Genomic DNA, 24634 nt, shown 5'->3' with positions numbered 1-24634 from the left:
AATTTAATTTATTTATATTTTTTAATTATTTTCAGTTTTCAATTACAGTGGACATTCAATATTATTTTATATTAGTCTCAGGTGTACAGCATAGTGGGTAGACATTTATATAATTTATGAAGTGATCCCCCCAGTTAGTCTAGTAACCATCTGACACTATACATAGTTATTACAACATTATTATTTTTTGTTAGTTTCAGGTGTACAAAACAACATAGTGTATTAGACATTTATATACCTCACGAAGTGATAACCCCAATAAATCCATTATCCATTTGACAGTGTACATAGTTATTAGAATATTACTGACCATATTCCCTATGCTTGTACTTTACATCCCCATGACTATTTTGTAACTACCAATTTGTACTTCTTAATCTAGGATACATATTTTGAAGGGTGCTTTTCTCTTTAAAAATGATTTCTTAGAAGGAATCAAGTATTACGTAGTTTTTTTTTTTCAACAGAAGGGGAGGTGAATGTGATCATAGCATAAAATAACCTTTTAAATAGTTCAAGAGGAGCTCAGAAATAGCAGAGTCCTTAACAATCATGAAATGGCAGCCTTATCACCCAGTACACATGGTCATCTACTGTCAATGTGAGTAGTTCCAGAAAAGGTTGCTTAACACCACCCGATAATAGTTGTGATTGTTAGCAAATTCTTTTCCATACTGACTTGAAATTTGTCTTCTGAATCCAACCTATTGATCTCGTTCCATGGTGCAACTGGAATGCTGAGTAATTTCCACTTCCCTTCCCTAAATAGCCATTCAAAAGTTTAAAGCTAGTTTGTTCTTTTGATCTTTTCTCTAGTCCATATATTACCAGTTCTTGAGTTCATATGACATATATTTTGAGTATCTTCTATAGGAGATGCTTCAGTTTTCAGTATAACCCTTAATACATAATGTCCAAATCTGGACCTGGTACCTCTAGGCATGGTTGACCAGCAACACCATTTAAAAATATTTGTACTTTTATAATCTACCTTAAAACTGTAATATCTACCTTTACACTGTTTTTTTCCTAGTTAGAAAAATAAAACAGCCTCGTAACAGAAAATTTGGAAAATGGAGAGAAGTTAACACAAATAACCTCCAAATACTTAGTCCAAAGATAACTTGCTCTACTTCCTTCCAGATGTGTTTCCATGTTCACATATTCAGGAACCCACCTTATATGTACTATTTTATATCTGGCGTCTCCATTGGTATTATATTGTGAGCATTTCCCCATGTCATTCTATAGCCGTTAAACAATTTTTGACAGCTGCATAATTTTCAGTTGTACAATTTACACCATAATTTTTAACAGACCTCAAATTGGTCATGTAAGTTGTTTTCAATTGTAAGTTCTCATGAATAGCCCTGCAATGTATACCTTTATACATAAAGGTATATATTTTGCTTCTTTGATCTTCACCTCTTTCTAGATCTTTATTCAAATGTCACCTTGGTGAGGTCTTCTATAAGGACTATACCTAAAAATGCAAACCCTTCTCCCCCACACTGTCACTCTTTTCTTGCTCTAGTTTTTATCCTTGGTCTGTATTATCACCTAATAGACTAGATATTTTACTTAATTATTGTCTGGATTCTCATATTAAAATGTAAGCCCCTCGAGCACAATGTCTGACACACTGTAGATCCTTACTAAATATTTGTTGAGTGAATGGTTTTCTTCAGATGGGTGTTTATAAGAGGCATTAATGGGCCTAAGGATATTAAAGTTGAGGTATGTGTGAAGTTGTCCCACTATGGAAGATGGCCGATTTCTGCTCATACCCCTCTGCCAGTGCTGACTGTTGCCATTTTTAAAAAAGCTTTGCCAATCTGATAGAGGCAAAATGGTACCTTACTGTTTTAGTATGTTTCTTTTATTTTAGTGAGCATGAATACATTCTTGTATTTCTTGGTCACTTTTGTTTCTATCCTATGACCTGTATACATTTTTCTATTGAGAACTTATGTGTTTCTTCTTTATTAAATTTATTGGGGTGACATTGGTTAGCAAAATTATATAGATTTCAAGGGTACAATTCTGTAACACATCATCTATATATTGCATTGTGTGTTCACCACCCAGAGTCAGTTCTCTTTCCATCACTCATTTGTATGGACAATGTATCCGTTTAGTAGACATTAGACCTTTCTTCTGTGGTTATATATGGAACATATTTTCCAGGTTTGTATTTTAAATTAACTCTGATGCATAAATTAATATGTATGAATTAATTAATATATGTTAATTAATATGTTGTATATTTACATATATATGCATATATATATATATCTTTACATGGGTAATTTTGGGGGGATGAGCTCATGATTGAGAAGTTTTTCCCCATCCAACATTGGATAAGTCCTTGAGTGAATTTCGTTTTTATTGCTTATGTTTAATTGTTTAACCCCCCTGGAATTTATTTTGGTGTGTGGTATGAGGTAATTATCTAAATTGTTTCCCCCTTCAAGTGTTTCCTAACACCGAATATTGAATAATTCATCCTTTCCCACTGTTCTGATGCCACATTTAATATATATCAATTGTTATATATAGTAGGTTCTCTTTTGGATTCATCTTTTTTCCATTCTGTCAGTCTGTCACTTGTCCTAGTTACAAAGTTTAAATATTATTGTAGCTTTAAAAGAATTTTTATCACCTCAGCTTTTCTACTTACTAGCTGTGTGGTCTCTACGTCTCTATTTGTCTATCTGTATAGAGTTAATAATAGCAGTAACCTTTATTTTATGCTTTTAACTTTGTGCAGTGGACCTGTTTTTTTAATTAAAATTTATTGGGGTGACAATGGTCAGTAAAATTACATAGGTTTCAAATATACAATTCTGTAATACATCATCTATATATTGCATTGTGTGTTCACCACCCAGAGTCAGTTCTCCTTCCATCACCATATATTGGATCCCTTTTACCCTCATCTACCACCTCCCTCCCCCTTACTCTCTAAACTATTGTCTGTGTCTAAGAGTTGTTGTTTCTTTATTTGTTTGTCTTGTTCCTTTATTGTTTTCAGTTTTATATCCCACATAGCAGTAAAATCATATGGTTCTTGACTTTTTTTTTTTTAAGATTTTATTGGGGAAGGGGAACAGGACTTTATTGGGGAACAGTGTGTACTTCCAGGCCTGTTTTCCAAGTCAAGTTGTCCTTTGAATCCTAGTTGTGGAGGGCACAGCTCAGCTCCAGGTCCAGTTGCCGTTGCTAGTTGCAGGGGGCGCAGCCCACCATCCCTTGCGGGAGTCGAACCGGCAACCTTGTGGTTGAGAGGACGCGCTCCAACCAACTGAGCCATCTGGGAGCTCAGCGGCAGCTCAGCTCAAGGTGCCATGTTCAATCTTAGTTGCGGGGGGCAGAGCCCACCATCCCTTGCGGGACTCGAGGAGTTGAACTGGCAACCTTGTGGTTGAGAGCCCACTGGCCCATGTGGGAATCGAACCGGCAGCCTTCAGAGTTAGGAGCGTGGAGCTCTAACCGCCTGAGCCACCGGGCCGGCCCGGTTCTTGACTTTTTGTGTGTGATTTATTTTGCTTAGCATAATAATCTCAAGATCCATCCATTTTGTTGCAAATGATACTATTTCATCTTTTCTTATGGCAGAATAGTATTCCATTGTGTATATATACCACATCTTTATCCAATCATCTATCGAAGGACACTTTGGTTGTTTCCATGTCTTGGCCACCATAAATAAAGCTGCAATGAACATCGAAGCACATATATCTTTACGGATAAATGTTTTCAGGTTTTTTGGGTAGATCCCCAGGAGAGGGATTGATGGGTCATATGGTAATTCTATTCTTAACTTTTTGAGGAACCTCCACACTGCCTTCCATAACGGCTGCACCAGTCTGCATTCCCACCAACAGTGTATGAGGGTTCCTTTTTCTCCACAGCCTCTCCAACACTTGTTATTAGTTCTCTTGTTGATGATAGCCATTTAACCTGTGTGAGGTGATATCTCATTGTGGTTTTCATTTGCATTTCTCTAATGAGTAGTGATGTTGAGCATCTTTTCATGTGTCTATTGGCCATCTGTATGTCCTCTTTGGAGAAATATCTATTCAGGTCCTCTGCCCACTTTTTAAGGGCATCTTTCTATCATTATTTCTGCTAATTTATTATGACTGATATACAGAGAAATTGTTCTTTATAATTTTAACTTCTATTTCTTCACTTTGCTTAAATTTATTATTAAAATTTATAGTTTACAAGTTTATCTTCTTGTTTTCATCTTTTTTTCATTTTGAAGAATTTAAAATATTTAGAAGGGAACTCAGAGAAGCATCTAAAACAATGAGTAAATAATCACCCATATACTGCTCCTAATGAACAAGTGTTAGCTTTTTGTTGTTTCTGTTTCAGATATGTTTTTAATTAAGTAAATAAACCATTACAGGTGAAATTTATCTTTCCTTGTGTCTAGGCCCACCTTCATTTGTCATCACATCCTCCCAAAACACAGCATCCCGAGCCACCCATACTTGTTTATTTTTCTGTTTGGTCACTTTTTGCTTAATGATTTGTAAGAGTTCTTTATACATTCTGGATACTAATTATTCATCAGTTATATATGTTACTTATGTCTGCTTTTAATGTATCACCTTGGCTTTGTATTTTGTTTATGGGGTCCTTTATCATACAGAAATTCTAAAATTTCATGATCAATTTATTAATCTTTTCTTTCATGAATTGTGATTTTTGTCATACGTAAGAAACATTTTTTTATCCCATGATCAAAAAAATGTTCTCCAAATTTTCTTTGAAGTATTTTAAAATTTTGCTTTACATTTACTTTTAAAACCATCTGGATTTTATTTTTGCATGTGATGTGAAATATGGGCCGATTTTTTTTATGTCAAATATCACTTTTTTCAATTTCATTTATACATTACTGGTTTAGAATTCAAACTCCATCATATTGGCCAGTTTTTATAATACACATACTTGGGTCTATTTGTAGGCTGTCTATATGCGCCATTAATCCATTTGTCTACACTTGTGTTATTTTAATTATGAATACTTTATGAATCTTGATGTTTGTAAGGTTGGTTATTATTCACTCTCTGCCCTCACTCACACCCACACCACTTTTCTGTTCTTTCTGAATTGTCTTGATTATTTTGGCCCTTTGTTCTCTTAATTTTAAAGTAAGATTTTTAAATTCCAAGGAAATCATGTTGGTTTTTCTTGGAATTTTATTGAATCTGTGGAATGATTTAGGGAAGAATTGACATCTTTTTGGTAAAGAAATTTCATATTCCTAAATGTTTTATTCTTGGTATTTATTCAAGTCTATTTTTATAATCTAAGATGGAAGTTTGTAATTTTATTAATAATACTTTTACATATGAGACATAGTCCTAGACATCTTTTACTTTACCAGTTAGTTTATTAAAGTATAATTTATATAAAAGTTACCCTTTGAGAATGTACATTTCACAGAATATTAACATGTGATCATATAACTACAACCACCACCACAATAAAACATAGAAAATTTCCCTCACCACAAAATGTTCAGTTGTGGCCCACTGCAGCCAGTCTTCCCCAACCCAACCCCAGGCAACCATTGATCTATTTTCTGTCTTTATACTGGGTGTGCCGAAAAAATATATACATATGACTTGTATTCATCTTTCGTTATCGGTGTATATTGAACATTACAATTTTAGTACAGTTTTTCCCTTTCTTAAAACGTATATACATTTTTTGGCACCCTCTATAATTTTGCCTCTTCTATAATATCATATAAATGGAATCATATAGTATGTAGCCTTTGGTGACTGGCTTTTTTCACTTAGCACATGATTTTAAGATTCATCCATATCGTTGCATGTATCTGTAGTTTGTTCTTTATTATTGCTGAGTGGTGTGGCCATTCACTACTTGATGGACTTTTGGGTTGTTTCCATTTTTGGCTATTATAAGTAATGCCGTTATAGATATTCTTGTACAGGTTTTTGTTTGCACATATATTTGCATTTATACTAAGTAAATAACCTATGAAGGGAATTGCTGGGTGATATGGGAAGCGAATGTCTAACTTTATAAGAAACTGCCAAACTGTTTTCTAAAGTGGCTATACCATTTATAGTCCCACTAGCAGCCTGTGAGAGTCCTAGTTGCTTAACGTTCCTGCCAGCATTTGGTATTTTCAGTCTTTTTTAAATTAATAAACTTTATTTTTAGAGCAGTCTTGTATTTACAAGAAAGTTGACTAAAAAGTACAGAGAGTTGCTATATACCCACCCACATCCAGTTTCCCTATTATTAACACCTTGTGTTAATGTACATTTGTTAGAACTGATGAGCCGGTATGGATATGTAATTATTAACCAAAGTCCATCCATAATTTGCATTTGGGTTCATTCTTTGTGTCCTGCAGTTCTATGAGTTTTAACAAGTGTATGTCACCAGTACAGTACCATGTAGAATATTTCACTGCCCTAAATATTCCCTGGGGCCCAGCTATTCATCCCTCCCTCTCCCCTGTGTAACTGTCTCTATATAGTTTTGCCTTTTCCAGAATGTCATTGAGTTGGAATCATACAGTATGTAGCCTTTTCAGACTGGCTTCTTACACTTAGTAATATGCATTTAAGGTTTCTCTGTGTCTTCTCATGGCTTGATACCTCATTTCTTTTTATTGCCAAGCAATATTACATTATCTGGATGGACCACAGTCTTTTTCCCCCATTTACCATAGAAGGACATCGTGATTGCTTCTAAGTTTGGGCAATTATGAATAAAGCTGCTACAAACATCCACGTGTAGTTTTTTGTGTGAATATGTATTTTCTTTAAAAAAATGTTTTTAAATCTATTTTTCAATTTACCATGGACATACAATATTATATTAGTTTCAGGTGTACAAAATAACAAAGTGTTTAGACATTTATATACTTCATAAAGTGATCACCCTAATAAGTCTATTACCTATCTGACACTGCACATAGTTATTACAATATTATTGACATGTTCCCTATGCTGTACTTTACATCCCCATGACTTTTCTTTTTCAATTATAGTTGACATTCAGTATTATATTTTTCAACTCATTTGGGTAAATACTGAGGGCACACTCACTGGATCATATGGTAACAATATGTTTCACTTTGTAAGGAACTGCCAGACTGTCTTCCAAAGTGGCTGTACCATTTTGCATTTCCATCAGTAATTAATGAGGGTTCCTGTTGTTCCACATTTTCACTAGCAGTTGGTGTTGTCACCATTTTGGATTTTAGCTACTCTAGTTATTGTGTCGTGGCATATCGTGGTTTTTTTTTTTTTTTACTTTGCAATTCCCTAATGACATATGAGTTTGGCATCTTTTCATATGCTTATTTGTCATCTGCATATATTCTTTGCTGAGGTGTTCAGATCTTTGGCCTATTTTTAACTCAGTTGTTTGTTTCCTTATTTTTGAGTTTTAAGCGTTCTTTGAGTATGTTGGATATAAATCCTTTATGTGTTTTTAAAATATTTTCTCCCAGTCTATGTCTTATATTTTCATTCTCTTAACAGTGTCTTTCACACAGCATACATTTTTTAATTTTAATGAAGTCTAATTTATCATTTTTTCTTTCATGGATCATCAGCCTTTTGGAATTATATCTAAAAACTCATCACCAAAACCAAAGTCACATAGCTTTTCTTCTATGCTTCTTCTAGAAATTTTACAGTTTTGCATTTTGCATTTATGTCTGTGATCCATTTTGAGTTAATTTTTGTGAAAGGCCTGCATGTAGATTCATTTTTGTGTGTGTGTATATCCAGTTGTACTGGCACCATTTGTTGAAAGATTATCCCTTTTCCACTGAATTGCCCTTGCTCCTTTGTCACAGATTAGCTGATTGTATCTGTGTGGGTCTATTTCTGGGCGTCTCCATTCTCTTCCATTGATCTATTTGTCTCTTCTCACCAATACCACACTGTCTTGTTTGTTGTAGCTTTACTGTAATTCTTGCAATTGGGTAGTAGTGTTAGTCCTTCAACACTTTGTGGTGTTTTGTTTTTTTCTATTCTGGGTCTTCTATCTTTTAATATAAACTTTAGTATCAGTTTGTTGATATCCACAAAACAACTTGCTGAGATTTTGATTGGGATTGTGTTGCATCTGTAGATCAAGTTGGCAAGAACTGAACATAACAATGTTGCACCTTCTTATCCATCAATGTGGAATAGCTCTCCATGTATTCAGATCTGTTTCATCAGAGTTTTGTAGTTTTCCTCATCTAAATCTATGTATTTTTTTTAGATTTTACCTAAGTATTTCATATTTTGGTACTAATGTAAATAGTGCTATGTTTTTAATTTAAATTTGAATTGTTCATTGTTGGTGCATAGGAAAGTAATTTCACTTTTGTATATTAAGTTTATATCTCGTCAGTATTTTAGCCATTCTAGTGAGTGTGTAGTGGCAGATAATTGTTGTTTAATTTGCAGATCCCTATGACTAATGATACTGAATAGTTTTTCATGTGCTTGTTGGCCATCTGTATATCGTCTTTGAAGAAATGTCCATTAAACTTGTTTGTCCATTTAAAAATGGATATATTTGTATTTCTGTTGTTGAATGATAATGTTTCTTATTGTATAGAGAAATACAATAGATTGTTATATACATATTTAAAAATACATACACGTGATATGCATACACATTTAAAAGATGTGTGTTTTGAAAATATTTTCTCCCATTCTGTGACATATCTTCATTTTCTATGTGGATTTTCTATTGTGACTTTTACCTTTTGTATTTTGAGAAGTCTTTGCCTAAGTTCAAAATGATCCTTTTATTTGTTTTCTTCTAGAATTTTATAGTTTCAATTCTTTCATTTACATCTTTGATGCATATTTAGATGACTTTTGTCTTTGGGGCAATGTAAAGTTAGGTACATATATTTCATATGGATGTCCGATATTTTGTCATTTTTGTAGCATTATTTATTGTCAAGACTATCCTTTGCTCATTGAATTACCTTGGCATCTTTGTCCAAAATCAATTGACCACATATGTGTGGGTCTACTTCTGGACTCTATTCTATCTCTTTGATCTATGTGTATAACCTTGCAACATTACCACATTATATCAATTATTGTCATTCAGTAGTTCTCAACTGGGGCATTTTCCCCCTCAGGGGACATTTGGCAATGTCTGGAGATATTTTTGATTGTTACAACTGGAGGGTGGTGTTACTTGCATTTAGTGAGTAGAAACCAGGCAGCCTCTCACAAGAAAGTATTATCCAGCCCAAAATATTAATACTGTTGAGGCTGAAAAACTCTGCTATAGCATTATAATGAATTTTGAAATAAGCTGTTGTAAATCCTCCAACTTTGTTCTTCATTTAAGAAAATATTGTGGCTATCCTGGGTTCTTTGCATTTCTACATAAATTTTTTATCCAACTGATACATTTCTTACCAAAAATCCTGCTGGAAGTTTTAATGGAATTGAATTAAATTTACACAACAATTTTGGGAGAAATTACATGTAAACAATCTTGAGTCTCCTGATACATGAACATGGTATATCTTTTCATTATTTATTTCTTCTTTAAAGTTTCTCAACAATGTTTTTGTAGTTTTCAGTGTATAGGTCTTACATATGTTTTACTAAATTCATCTTAAGTATTTCATTTTTTGGTGCTATTATAAAGGCATTTAAAATTTTTCAACTTTGGAATGTTTATTGTATATAGAAATACAGTTAATAGTCATGGGGGATATAAAATACAGCATAGGGAATATAGTCAATGATATGGTAATAACTAGGTATAGTGTCAGGTGGATACGATGCTAATCGGTGGGATCACTTCTTAAGTTATATAAATGTCTAACCACTATGCTGTACACCTGAAACTAATATAAATAATATTGAATGTCAAGAAAATAACACCTGTGTATTCACCACTGAGATTAAATAAAACATTGCCAATATAGTTGAATAAAATAAGTACAGTTAATTTTTATATATTAACTTTGTATCCCATGACCTTACAAAACTCATTTATTAATTCTCGTAATTTTTAAGATTCTCGGGATTTTCTATGTAGATTATTTTGTTGTCTAGGTATAAAGAGTTTTAGTTCCTCTTTTTTAATTTGTATACTTTTTTTCTTGTTTTGTTTTGTTTTTGCTGTATTTGAACTTGATGGGCCCTCTAATAGAATATTGAATAGAAGTGGTTACAGCAGATCTCCTTTCCTTGCTCCTGATCATATAGGGGGAAGTATGCCATCTTTAACCAGTCAATATGAAGTCAGCTTGAGATTTTTTTACATGCCATTTATACGTTTGAGGGAGTTCGCTTCTATCTGTAGTTTGCTGAGGGGTTTTATCATGAATGTATGGTTGGTTTTTCAAATGCTCTTCTGTATGTATTGAAATGATCTTTTTAAGTCCGTTGGTATGGTGAATAACTGATTATTTTTCAAGTGCTAATCCACCTTTGCATTCCTAGGATAAAACTCTGCTTGTTATATATTTCTGGATTCCATTCGCTAATATTTTCTATGGGGCTTTTTTGTTTGTTTGTTTTGCTTTTGGTGTCTATGTTTCATTAGGGATATTGACCTTTAATTTTCTTTTTTTATATTTGTTTCGTTTTGGTAAAGAGTTATTCTGGCCTCATAAAATGAGTTGGGGAGTTCCTTCCTCTTTATTTTCTGTAAAAGTTTAGAATTGGCACAGTTTCTTCCTTAAGTGCTCGGTAGAAATCACTAGTGAAGCCATCTGGGCTTTTTGAAGTTTTTTAATTTGGAATTTTTTTTATGGTAAAGTTTTTACCTATGAATTTAAGTTATTTAATAGATAAAGGGTCATTCAGGATATCTATTTCTTCTTAAGTGAGAGTTGGTGATTTATGTCTTTCAAGGAATTTATTCATTTCATCTACATTAAGTTTATTTCCATAAATTTGTTCATAATATTTTCTTATTATCCTTTTAATGTTTGAAAGACCTGTAGTGACATACTTGTTTTCATTACTGATGATGGTGATTTTTATCTTCTCTTTTTCTCTTTATCAATCCAGGTAGAAGTTTACTAATTTTATTGAACTTTTCATACAGCTAGCTGTTAGTTTCATTGACTTTTTTCCCTATTGTTTTTCTATTTAATTGAATTCTTCTATCTTTATTATTTCCTTCCTTCTGCTTGCTTTGGATTTAATTTACTCTTCATTTTCAAGTTTCTTAAGGTGGAATCTTAGTTCATTGATTTGAGTTTTTTCTTGCCTATTACAAGTATTTAAAGCTATAAAAACTCCAATATGTACTTAGTTAGCTATGTTTTATAATTTTTAAAAAAATATTTGTTTCTTTTTTTCAGTTACAGTTCACATTCAATATTATTTTATATTAGTTTCAGGTGTATAGCATAGTGGTTAGACATTTGTATAATTTCTGAAATGATCCCCCGATTAGTCTAGTACCCACCTGGCACTATACATAATTGTTGTAACATTATTGACTATATTCCCTATGCTGTACTTTACATCTCCATGACTATTTTGGAACTACGAGTGCCTTTTATTTTTATGGCCATTTTAATTAGAATCCTTTTTTCTATTAGATTTTCTAATTGATATTTGTAAGTTGGTCTTATGTCTAGCAAATTGAAACATTCTTATTCTTCCTTATAATTTGTTACTGATCCTTTTTGGACTTTCTATATTTTTTTATATCTCCTGCAAATATCAACAATTTTGTCTTCCTTTTAAAATTCTTATATTGATGTATTCTTTCTTTTCTTATTGTTTTGGCTAAAACATACAATATAACATGGCTTAGTGATAGGGATGGCACAGTCCTAGTCTTCTTCCTGACCTGAGTGAGATTGTTACTAAAGTGTCTCCACTACGTACAGTATTTGGAATAGGTTATTGGTAGATATTCTTCATCAAATGAAGGAAATTCCCTTGTATTTCTAATATGCTAAAATTTTTATCATGAGTAAGAAGAGAATTTCATTGCATGCTTTTTTCTTCGTTTATTGAGATTTTCATATACTTCCTTTGATATAATATGTTATATGTTTTTAAATTACTGTAGGTAACTCAACCCCTTTCATTACTTTCTTTTTCAGAATTATGCATTTTATTGATAGATTATTTGATATTAAATTGCCCTTTCATTTCTGGGATAAATCTGCTTGATCATGGGTTATATGTGGCCATATTTATTTGTGTTTGCCCTTTAAAATTTTATCTATGTTTATAAATTGCTTTTATTGTTTCTATTCAATTTTGAAATCAGTATTATATTAGTTAACAAAATGGGTTACATAGTTTTTCATCTTTCTCCAGTTTCTGGAACAGTTTGCAAGAGGTAAGATTAACATTCATGACAGTTTAATAAAACTGACTTTTGATTCTGGTGTGATCCCATTCACCCTCACTACAGGTGTGTGGAGGGAGATTTCATGTTTAACCTCTGGATTCAATTTCTGTTCTATTCCAGCTTGTTATGTCTTCTATTATTTTTATAGGACATTATCTATTTATTCTGTTTTTGAATGTTAATGTCTTAAATCATATTTTGGTATTTTTAAAAATTTGTTTTGATCTTTATCAAAATTATGTGGGAACTTAGTTTAAAGTCATATATTTCTCCAAGGTTTGTTAACAAGAACAGTAGTTCCCTGACTTCTTCCCAGAAAGCCACCATTTTCAACCATTTCAGGTAATGCTTTTGGTATTTATGTCCTATTATATTCCTTCAGAAGTTTGAAGGCATTGCTTCACTCCCTTCCAGCTTCCAGAATTGCTGTTAGGAAGTCCAAAGCTATTCTGATTCCTGAACATATGTGCTTGATACTTTGCCTCTCTTTCTCCTGAAACATGTAGGATAATCTTTTTATTATCCCTAGTGTTCTGACAATGTTATGTCTTCTTGTGATCTATTTTCATCCATTGTGCTGAGTACTCAATTGATTCTTCTGTTATGAGAATTTTCTTACTGCCATTTTCTCCTTCACTCTGTTCCTCTCCCCCTTTCCTCTCCCCTCACACTCCACTCACCCTTCCCTCCATCCCTCTCTTTCTCTCTCCCACTCAAACCTTCCTAGCTCTCGATCTCTTTCTGCTTCCTCTTCCCTCTCACTATTTAAATGTTGGCCTGCCAAGGCAGGTTTTTTAATTTCTTTCCTTTTTTTTTTTTTTTTTTTTTTGTCTTCTATCTCCTTGTTTGAAGACTCTATATTTCAGGAGGTGTCTTCCACTTTATCCACCAACCCTTCTATTGAGTTTTTCATTTCCTCTATCATGATCTTAATTTCGAATGTTTTTTTAAATTATTCTTTGAATTATCCTTTCTTATAGAAACTTGTTCTGTTTTCCTGGATGCAATATTTTGTCTGATCTCTCCAAGGTTATTAATGATATAACTTTTTATGCATTTCATCTCCTTGAAGAGCCTTTTCTTTCCAAATTTCTGGGTTTTTGAAAAATTTTTTGTTGTTTATCTTTCATGATAGAGGCTTTCCTCATGGGTCTTCTGTTTCTTGGTTGTTTCTTCGTGTTTAAAAGTGGAGCATTAAAAACTGTTTGGAAATGCTGAGTGAGGACATATATTATCTGCTGAGGGTGTTTTGTTGAGAACTAATGTCAATGGTTTTAGGTCCTTTTACTTGGCCTGAGAATATTCAACAGGAATGGATATTCTAAGTGTCTTCATTGGAGATACAGATATAATTTCTTGTATCCTGGGTGATAAACATGGTTGGAGGTGTCTTGTGAAATGTTTTTATTGTCACATCTCCCTTTCTCTTTGTCCTTGGTAGTTTGTGAATTAAAATAAATCCTTTTACTGCCACTTTGGTGGGGTTTCAGTATGAAGCAGAAGCAAATGCTTATATTCAATTGACTAACTGGGAAAGACTCTTAAGATTTTAAAAAGTCTAGTAGTTTCTTGTATAGTTCCTTATAGTTATTTTTTTGTGGTTATTTTGTCTTTTCAGAGTCTGTAGGTAATAAACTCTTAGTTTAATATGTATGCAAATGTCTTTCTTTTGCCAACACTATTATATGCTGGTTTAAATTAGTATAAAATTTCATACACACACACGAGTATATATGCCATTATCACTCTTCTATGCTCGCTATTTGCTACTTCTGGAACTGCTATTAGGCTTTGGTTGGAGCTTCTAAGTCTGTTATGCTATGCAGGTCTCTCACTTTTACTTTATCAATTTCTTTATCTCTCAGTGTTTCATTCTGAGTTTGTTCCTCAGAAACATCTTAAAATTCACTAATTATTTCCTTGACCATATCCAGTCTAGGGTTTATGCTGTCCTTTTAGCTTTTATTTCAGAGTCTATAGTCTTGATTTACAGGATTTCTATTTTCTACCATGTCTCATTCATATCTTTTTAATTTTATAACATCTTGTTCTGACTTTTTTATAACCTTATTCCTTTAGTTGTTTGAGAATGTTTAAATGTGTATTTTAAAGTCCTTTTTCAAGTTACTATATTTCTGTGTGACTTTAACCTCACATTTGTTGAATTTGTTTACTATTTAAAAAAATTTTTTTTGTAGGCTTGGGGTTCTAATTTGCTGCCAGCTTACCTTAAATGGGAAAATTCATAGTTATTATATCTGTCATACTCATCCGTTTTACATCTGGCTGGATTATGGTCAGCTGGATTTGATCAGCTACCTAGTTCAAATGGATCAGCTACCCAGTGCTTATGTTGGCAGCTTGTTCCATGAAGATACCAAACGTTCAGTTTTTGAGCCAGTGGGTAGCGTAATGCAAGTCTCAGTTGCGTAGCTGTCTCTTCCAACCGCGTAGTACCCCAATTGTCAGTCTCAGCTTTGTGTACTCATTGTAGCATTTTTCAGGCAGAAAATCCCTGCCTCACCTTCTGATTCTGCAGTGATCTATCTTTGCTATCCTCTGACACAGTCAATACTATTGGTTTATGTTACCCCATGGGAGTTGAACTCCTGGCTGTGTCTGCCTGTTTCCTAGTATGGAGTAGCTTTAGGTCTTGTAAGAGACCGTTAGCATGAGAACTGCTAGAACTGCTACTTTAAGGTCAAGGTAGGGTTAACAGCCCTGAGCTTAAAATAACCTAATGGCCTAATTGTTAATTTCAGGATGTGGGCAGTAGCAGCATAGAGACCAGAAGTCTGGTAGTTTATCTCCTGCTCCCTGAAGCTATATAGACTTAACAAGTTTATCTTAAACTCTTTGAAGCTGTGAGAATTGTAGTTTACTTGTACTCCCTAAGACTATGAAAAATTACTAAATGCCTTAGCTATGTGAGAATTGTAGTTTATCTTGTACTCCCTAAGACTATGGAAAATTACTGAGTGCCTTAGAAACGCTATAAAAACCCTTGGCTTTAAGGGCTGGGGGTCCTTGTTAAAACCCGCTGCGTCGGGCAGAGACTGGAACCCCAGCTAGCTGGAAATAAACCTCGCTGTGTGACTTGCATTATCGTGTGTGTCCTCTGTCTGTCTGAAGGGGGGACGATTCCAGGACTTAACAGTCTCTCTATTCCTAAATTTCTTGTTTTGTTTAAGCTCCATGGGCATACTTCTTTCTTTTTTAAACAATTGTGGTTGTGTTTTTATTTATTAAAGTACGTTTTGTGATTTAGCTGTCATTACTATATTCTGTGTTTGGAGCTGAGGGAGGGGATTTTTCCTGTGTGAACCTACAGTGCTACCTTGACATGGATACCTTGGGATTTCTAGATGGGTAAAATATTTCTATTCATGTAATGACTTCTCAGCATTTGGGCCCTTAGTTATGAACAGTTTTCCTTGATTAGTTTTCCATGCTTAATCTGTAATCATAGATTCTAGTAGTCATATATCTGAATATCACTCTAGATTGTGAAACAATTGGAGACATGGGTCCACTCAGGCTGGGTCAGGCAGGCAGGTATTTTTGAACATGAATGCAGGAACATTGGATTGGGCTAAAACTAGGGCCCCAGACTGATAGCAGAGGAATTGTTGCAGGTTAGGTGAGAAGCAATGATTACCTCAGCAGGAGAATCTTGTAACAGATAGGGGAAAGAGAGTAAGAGTGTAGGAAAAGTCATGATTCCCAGGTTGATACTAGAACTTGAAACGGAAATGGAGAAAATGGATGTGCAAGCAACTCATCTTTGTGTTGAAGACAATGATTTTGCTCAGTTCCAGAGGGGTGAATGGCCTAATGGAGGCTTTGCTATAGTCATAAATCATCCCTACGGTAGGACGGCAGGGTGCCAATGTGTTAGAGATAGTCAGAGGAGGCTGGGGTGGCACTGACAGTGAGGGACCAAGCAATAGGAATTGAGGCTGGAGAGGTAGGCTTTTGCTAATTCTTAAAAGAATCTTGTGGGCCAGATTCAAGAGTTTAGCCTTTTCCCAACAGCAGTAGGGAGGCTTTGAATAGTTTTAAGCCCCGGAGTAATCTGATTTGCATTTTAATGGCCCTCTCCGGTTGCTGTGTGAAGAATGGATTAATGCAGCCTAAGGGTAGTCCTAGGGATTGTGAGGAGGCCAGTAATGCTGATAAGGTGATGTCTGGAGAGATAGGGAGGGAGAGAAGCCGAGAGAGAAGATGGCTTTGAGAGATACATTGGAGGTAGATTGATATGAATAGTGAATGGAATGTTTAGCAAACACTAAGAAGTCTGATGTGGCTGAACTTTGAACTTGTATTTTTGATTGTGTTTCTCACTAAATTTATTTCATACCAGTTTTTCTGACTTTTCTCACTCGCCCATATATGCAGTTATTCTTCTCCCCTCTCTTTTAATTCCATTCCTGCTTCTCCTTTAACTTGTAAGTTTCTGCTTTCTCTCACTGACACGAGGGCTCGGCTGTTTTTGTGCCTGGATTCCTTAATCAACCTCCCCATTTCTTTCTTCTACACTGGTGATTCATTAGGAGCATTCTTCATTTTCAGTGGTGTGTATTGTAACCCTCCCCCATTCCTTGCTTGCTTTCAAACTCTCTCTTTCACTTTTCAGCTGGGATTAGTTTAAGAAACTCTTGCTCTTGGGGAGTGGGTGTATGCTTGCCAAATGTTTGCAAAAGTATCTCATTGTTACAAGTGCTATTCCAGCTGCATCATCACCCAGGCTGAAAGAAGTAAATACTCAGTGTTAGAATTCATTCTCGTCTTTACTCGAGGAGTGATTTCCTCCTGTTTTGTGAATGCCTCCTTAGAAATCTATAAATGACGCAGTCTTCAGAAGCATTTGGAGATCCTGGGAAGAATCCATGCTACAACAATGCTCCTAGTTATATGCTCAGTGGAGGCTGGAAGCTGAAATTGGTATATATGGATGTCACCTTCCTCTGTTGTTGTGTCTGGTCTGCAGATTCCCCATTTTTAGATAAAGGTAGGTTGTCTGAACAATGTACATTGCCCATTCCTGATTAGAGCTCCTGTTCCCTGGAGACAAACTACAAATCTGCACTTACTCTTCGGTATACAGCTTCATCTGTCTGCCTGCAGCCCCAGGGACTACTATTGAGAGTAGCTCTTTGGATGAGAGGCAGGAGCCTCAGCACAGCGAATCACTGTCTGCAGGGTGTGTGCTTTGGAATCTGGGTGCTGAGTTGGAAGGGACTATGAGTCAGTACACTCTTCGAATAGGGCCAGTTGTAAATCAGGCCAGCAGCCTGAGGCGATTGTGCGAATGACATAGGGTGTCTCTCCTTCCCTAGTGATTTAGTTCTGAATTACTGTCTCTAATTGGTGGGTCTGTGAGTCTCTGTCTATAAATGGTTTTGTTGCTTTGCCAAGTACCTCCTAGGGGTAAGTAAAAGCATAATTTGAGCTATAACCTGTATTATCACATAAAGATGGTTAGCGTGGTATAAGCAATACATATGAATGACTGACAGCTCTCCAGATGTTTTGGTGTGCTGCAACTCCAGGCAGGAATTGGCTGTGAACGTTGTGGGCAGAGCTGATGAATTCAGTGTTTGCTTATTGGGGCTCCTGTGCCATCAGTCTCTGAAGAACTTCTTAGATATCTTAAAATTCCACTTCATGAAGCCTTTAGTTTTTCTTTATTTTTGAATTTTTTTTAATTTTATTAGGAGACATTGAAGAATGCCTAAATAAATTGCGAAGCATGCCAGGTTCGTAATTAGGAAGACATAATATCATAAAGATGACATTCTTTCCAAATTGACCTAAAAATTCAATATAATGCTAATCAAAATCCTAAGAGGGGTTGTTCACAGAACTTTAGAACCAGAATTTATTTTAATTTGTTTTATTTTTTTATTTTACTTTGTTTTATTTTTATTTTATTTTATTTTATTAGTGAGAGGCAAAAAAGATTTTCATTTTCGTTTTAATATCTGTTTATTGGGCATGTGAACTATATCAGTTCAGTATGCTAGATATTGAGGATATGAGGATGAATCAGATAGACCTGGCCCCTAATCTTTTGGAGCTCACAATCTAAAAGGGAAAGCATGCTATGAACAAGTAATTTGCAGGTGAGATGAATGCTATGGAGTAAAGTGTTATAAAGCAATTAAAATGCAGAGCTAGCTTAGTGGAGGGGAGGGGGCATAGCAGGCAAAGTTTCTTGAATGAAGTGATGCTTAAGCTTAGAAAGTAAAGATCTGTAGCTGTTAGCCATTCCAGTAGTGATGGGGATGGGAGGTGGGAGATGGAGAAGAAAATATTTCATGGAGAGGGAATAGTTTTTGGGAAGTTCCTGATTATGAGAAAATTCATTTTCCGTTTTGGGAAGTAAGAAATAGAAGGCCATTATGGCTGCAGTGTAGACACAGAGGGGAATGAGAATATAGAGACACCGTATTATGCAGGTCATATTACGTGGTGTCTTTTAGGCGGTACTAAGTTTGGACCTTATTCCAGGGTCATAGAAAAGTTATTAAAGGGCTTTAAACAGAGAATTACATGACCAAATTGCATTTTCAAAGCTAATTCTGGCAACAGAGAATGGGTTGGCTCTCAAGGAAATCAAAAGTAGATATGGAGGAAGAATTCATGATGGAGAGATATGGAGGGAGATGAGACATCATGATGGTAACTCAGGCGATAGAAGTGCCAAAGGGGATGGAGAAGAGTGAGTGGAGATATTTAGCAGATATTTCAATCAGAGAGGATTAATCAAGAGGCAATATAACATACCTGCCTCATAGGGTTGTTGTGAGGATTTTTAGGTTTTTTTCTAATTAAAGTTTATTGGGGTGACATTTGTTAGTAAAGTTACATAGATTTCAGGTGTACAATTCTGTAAAACATCATCTATATATCACATTGTGTGTTCACCACCCAGAGTCAGTTCTCCTTCCATCACCATATATTTGATCCCTTTTTAAAATAACTTAATAAATGTGAAGTACTTAGAACAGTTCCTGACATTAGACCATGTGTCTTCAATTTTAGGAAGCGCACTTTCTTTCCATATTTTAATATTTCTGAAATCAGGATGAGTCTTACCTAACAATGCCATATTGTATTTACTTGGCAGCACTTCTACTTTATTAGTGGTGTATAAAATATTGGTATGTCTTAAAACTGATGGCATCTTAGATTGGATAGTGTTTGCTGCTAACATTATATTATTATTATTACAAAACATAATGGCAGATAAACTCAGATGCCTAGAAATAACTAATACAAAACCACTTACAATAAAGGATGTAACAGAGTGACAGAGAAAATGCAGTGGAAATATACCTACCTGTTGGAAAAAAATTGATTTTCATTAGGGGAGTGCTTCTTAAATGTGAGCTAGAATCCCTTCTATTCCCAACACAGGGCTGGGTCCAGATTAGAACTGAGTATGAAGAAATGTCTGTGAGAGACTAGAGTTCCCTTGGGAGTTAATGAGTTCACCTGTACTTGTGAATACACATCAAACTAACCAGTATGATTTGCAAGTTGTTTCTTGTAAAGATTGATTATCTCTTAATCCAGAAAGATCAACCCTATCATTTATGCAACTTCCTTTACACACTAAGAATGACTCTAGTTTGTTTTACAAGAATTTAATCCTAACAGCTCTGTGAAGTAAATGATGGTATGATCAACTTACCTCTGAGGAAACTGAGGCTCTGAAAGTTCAAGATCATACACAGTTATTCTTATCTGGAATTTGAACCTGAGTTGGCGTGACTCCAGAATATCGCTTAGACCATGCTTTCTCTTATGCTGCCAGTTCTTGAGTTAAGGGAGAGAATCTGACCTGTTCTTGAATGGCTTTAAAGAATATTAATTCCTCCCAACAAAACAGAAATAGACTCAGAGATACAGAGAAAAAAACTGATGGTTGCTAGATGGGGAGGGGGATATTGGGGAATGAGGAAAAGGTGAAGTGATTAGAAGGTACAAATCGGTGGTCACAAAATAGTCACGGGGATGTGAAATACAGTATGGAGAATATAATCAATAATATTGTAAAGATTATGTCGGGTGTCAGATGGATACTGGACTTACAGGGGGGATCACTTCATAGATTGTGTAGAGGCCTGACCGTTGTGCTGTACACCTGAAGCTGATGTAGAATAATACTGAATGTCAACTATAATTGAATATGTATGTAGTCATGGGATGTAAAGTACAGCATGGGGAATAGAGTCAATGGTATTATCATAGCTATGTACGATGTCAGAGGGGTAGTAGGCTTGGGGGTGGTTATCACTTTGTGGGGGGTGAAAATGTCTGATCATTATGTTGTTTTATTTACCTGAAACTAATAATAAATAAATTAAAAAAAAATACTAAAAACGAATACTTCTTCCTCATTTACTCAACCAATATTTATTGATTGCTCATGTGCCAGGCACTATATAGGGAGTAAGAGATGCAGGACAGAACTAAATAGAAAAAGAATTTTGCACATGTGGAATTTATAAACCAGTAGGGGAAGATAGACTATGTAATTTTAATTTCATAAATAAATAATTGGAAACTATAAGAAGTAATCAGAAGGAAACACACAAGATTCTGTGGGAGGGGAAAGCAGAGGACATCTAATTTAGATAGGGCAACACGAGGTACCTCTCTAAGAAGACACTATTTAAGCTGAATTTAAAGGATGCAAAGCAAGGTGCAGAAGAGCTTTCTGGGCCTATGCATGGACTCGACTCTGAGGAGCAAACACGTTTTGTTTAAGAACAGCAAAATAGGAATATAGAATAGGAATGGAGAAGTAGATAAGAGCAGATCTCCAGTTGCGGAAGTAAAAACAAAAGCCAGGAAAGCAATTTAAAGGGTATTGTACTGATTTCCTGGGTATCAATCCAAAGGAATCCAAAACACTAATTTGAAAAAGATATATGCACCCCTATGTTTATTGCAGTGCTGTTCACAATAGCCAAGATATGGAAACAACCAAAATGCCCATTGATAAGACGATTGGATAAAGAAACTGGTACATTTATACAGTGGAGTATTACTCAGCCATAAAGAAGAATGAAATCTTACCATTTGCAACAACATGGATGGACCTACAGAATATTATGCTAAGTGAAATAAGTCAGACAGAGAAAGACAAATACCATATGATCTCACTGATATGTGGAATCTAAAGAACAGAATAAATAAACAAACAAAACAGAAATGGACTCATACATAGGGGAAAAAATTAACAGTTGCTAGATGGGAGGGGTGTGGGGGTGGGGGAGAAGGTGAAAGGATTAGAAAGTGCAAATTAGTAGGCGTAATATAGTCACCAGGATATGAAGTACAGTATGAGGAATACAACCAATAATGTAAAGATTATGTAAGGTGTCAGATGGACACTTGTCTTATTAGGGGGATCACTTCATAGACTGTGTAGATGCCTGATCAAGATGCTATACATCTGAAGCTGAAGTAGAATAATATTGAATGTCAACTATAAATCTCTCTCTCTCTCTCTCTCTCTCTCTATATATATATATATATATATATATATATATATATATATATCCATCCATGGGAAGTGGAGTACGGCATAGTGAAGACAGTCAATGGTATTAAAATAGATATTTACGATGTCACAGGGGTAGTAGATTGGGGAGAGTTACCACTTTGTGAGGGGTGTAAATGTCTGTTACATTGCTTTGTACACCTGAAACCAATAAAAAAATATTGATGCAAAAAAAATTTAAAAACAAAATGTATTGTACTGTACTGGAGAACCTGCTAGTCAATGTTTTAGCCAATTGATCAAACTTAACATCAGAACATAAAAAAATCACGTGTTTGTGTGTTTCCTGTCGTGATGTACTAGGAAGGATACAAAATTACTTATGCGGTATTCTTGCCCCAAACCCATAACCCCAGTATAATCATAAGAAAACATTAGACAAACTCAAATTGAGAAACATTCTACAAAATTACTGGTTATTTTTTTCTCTTCAAAACTGTTAATGCCATGAAAAACAAAGCAAGACTGGGGAAATATTCCAGATTAAAAGAGAATAAAGACATATGACAATGTACAATCCTAGATTGGATTCTGCAGAGGGAAATGATAACTTTATAGGGCAGTAATGGAATAATTGGTCAATTTTTAATATGGATTCTAGATAATATATCAATGATAAATTTCTTGATTTTTATAATTGTATATAAATTGTTACATAAGAGTATAATATTGTTCTTTAGTAAGTACACAATGAAATATTTATGGGTATATAGGCACAACAAATGTTAACAATCGCTGAATCTGGACAAAGAGTATGTTCTATTCTTCGAACTTGTTTGAAAGTTTTAAATTATTTCAAAATAAAAAGCAAAAACAAAGAAAACTGTTAAAAGTGGAGGACAAAAGCTCTATCATACCAGTGTGGGCAAATTAAAAGCCTATTTTAGTAGTTTAGATGAATGATGATGATAGCTTGTACCAGGGTGGTTGTGGTTGTGATGGTGATGGTGACGGTCATGGCAGAGGCATGAGACTGGAGCAGGGGGAAGGTAGAATTGGACTGATTTGGAATATCATTTAGAAATAAAATGGGCAGCATGCCCTGCCCGTTTTACTTTTAATAAAATGGTGTAGATATGGGAGATAACGTAGAATGAATCGAGGGACTGCTATTACAAGAGGCAGTGATGCATAGAGTTCAGATTCCTGCTGTCATTTATGTGATTTTTGACCATGGATAAGTAACTGAACTTTGTTCCAAGACTCAGTTGCTGGTATATAAAATGAGGATAGTGCTCTTTACCTCATAGGGGTGTGGCAAGATTAAAATTATATTGGCAAAGCATCAATGTGTAAATATACACTGAGTCTGCGGATGTTGCAAGGGAAAGCTTTTAACATTTTACCATTAAGTGTGATGTTTGCTATAGATTTTTTTGATGATACATTTTATTAGATTAAAGGAGTTTCTTTTGATTCCTGGTTTGCTATTAGTTTTTCTTAGAAATGGATATTGCATAAAAAACAATAGGCTTATTGTGGTAATCACTTTGTAAGGTATATAAATGTTGAATCACTATGTTATACACCTGAAACTAATACAATATAGTATGTTGTTTGTCAACCATAATTAAACATAAATTAGAAAGAAGTAGATACTGCATGAAAAGGGTTTGATAAAATTCGTCGAGATGATAATATGAATTTTCTCCTTAACTTGTTATTATTGTGGATTATATTGATTTTTCAAATAGTAAACAAAACTTGCATTCCTGACAGAAACCCAACTTGGTTGTGATGTATTATTATTTTCATATACTACTGAATTTGGTTAGCTAATGTTTTAAGTTTTTTGCATCTATGTTCATTAGAGGTATTGAGATATTCACATGATTTTTGTCTTTCATTTTATTAATATATTGTGTATTACATTTATTTATTTGTATATGTTAAACTATCCCTGCATCCTAGGGATGTGTCCCACTTGATCATATTGTATGATATTTTTAATGTGCTGTTGAATTGAATTTACTAATATTTTGTTGAGAATTTTCCATCTATATTCCTCAGGGATATTGGCCTATAGTTTGCTTTTCTTGGAGTGTCCTTATTTAACTTTGGTGCCATGGTAATGCTGCACTTGTAACATGAGTTTAGGAATATTCTCTTTTTAGTTCTTCGGAAGAGTTTGAGAAGAATTGGTATTAATTCTTTTTTAAATGTTTGGTAGAATTTATGCATGAAGCCGTCTGGCCCTGTGCGTTTCTTTTTTGGAAGTTTTTTTATTACTGCTTCACTTTCCTTACTTGCTATTGGTATGTCTACATCTTCCATTTCTTCATGATTCGGATTTGGTAGTTTGCATGTTTCTAGGAATTTATTCATTTCTTCTACACTGCCCAATTTTTTGACATATAATTATTCATAGTAGTATCTTATGATCCTTTGTATTTCAGTGTTATCAGTCATAATGTCTGTCTTTCATTTGTAATTTTATTTATTTGAGTCATCTCTCTCTTTTTTTGATAAGTCTAGCTAAAATTTTGTCAATTTTGATTATCTTTTCCAAAAACAAGCTCTTAGTTTCACTGATCTTTTCTATTGTTTTTCGGGTCTCTGTTTTATTTATCTTCATTTTTATATTTATCTCCTTTTTGCTAACTTGAGACTTTTTTTTTAAGTTTCCTTAGTTCTAAAGTTAGATTTTTAAATTTGAGACCATTCTTTTTTTAAATATAGGCATTTATTGCTATTAAC

The 24634-nt window shown here is 34.4% G+C and overlaps 1 protein-coding gene across 4 annotated transcripts in view; it reads left to right on the top strand.

The window, feature by feature from the left end:
* GABRA3 (gamma-aminobutyric acid type A receptor subunit alpha3) overlaps positions 1 to 24634 on the top strand; it is a 199786-nt gene that overhangs the window by 5053 nt on the left and 170099 nt on the right. Inside the window, exon 1 of one of the 4 annotated variants that reach the window (XM_088794777.1) lies at positions 17179 to 17371. The exons of 2 other annotated variants lie outside the window; for them this stretch is intronic. In XM_088794777.1, coding sequence (XP_088650903.1) covers positions 17206 to 17371 — 166 coding nt within the window. In that variant the 5' untranslated portion in view covers positions 17179 to 17205. Of the gene's footprint in view, positions 1 to 17178; positions 17372 to 24634 lie in introns of those variants that run through there. One more of the 4 variants, XM_019711245.3, reaches the window with a different exon arrangement.

The sequence above is a fragment of the Rhinolophus sinicus genome, chromosome 18 (genome assembly GCF_057876585.1).
Source record: "Rhinolophus sinicus isolate RSI-liver-muscle chromosome 18, RSI-T2T, whole genome shotgun sequence".
Taxonomy (NCBI): Eukaryota; Metazoa; Chordata; class Mammalia; order Chiroptera; family Rhinolophidae; genus Rhinolophus; species Rhinolophus sinicus.
Note: the sequence above shows the minus strand (reverse complement) of the source record. Positions and strands in the feature narration are given on the sequence as shown.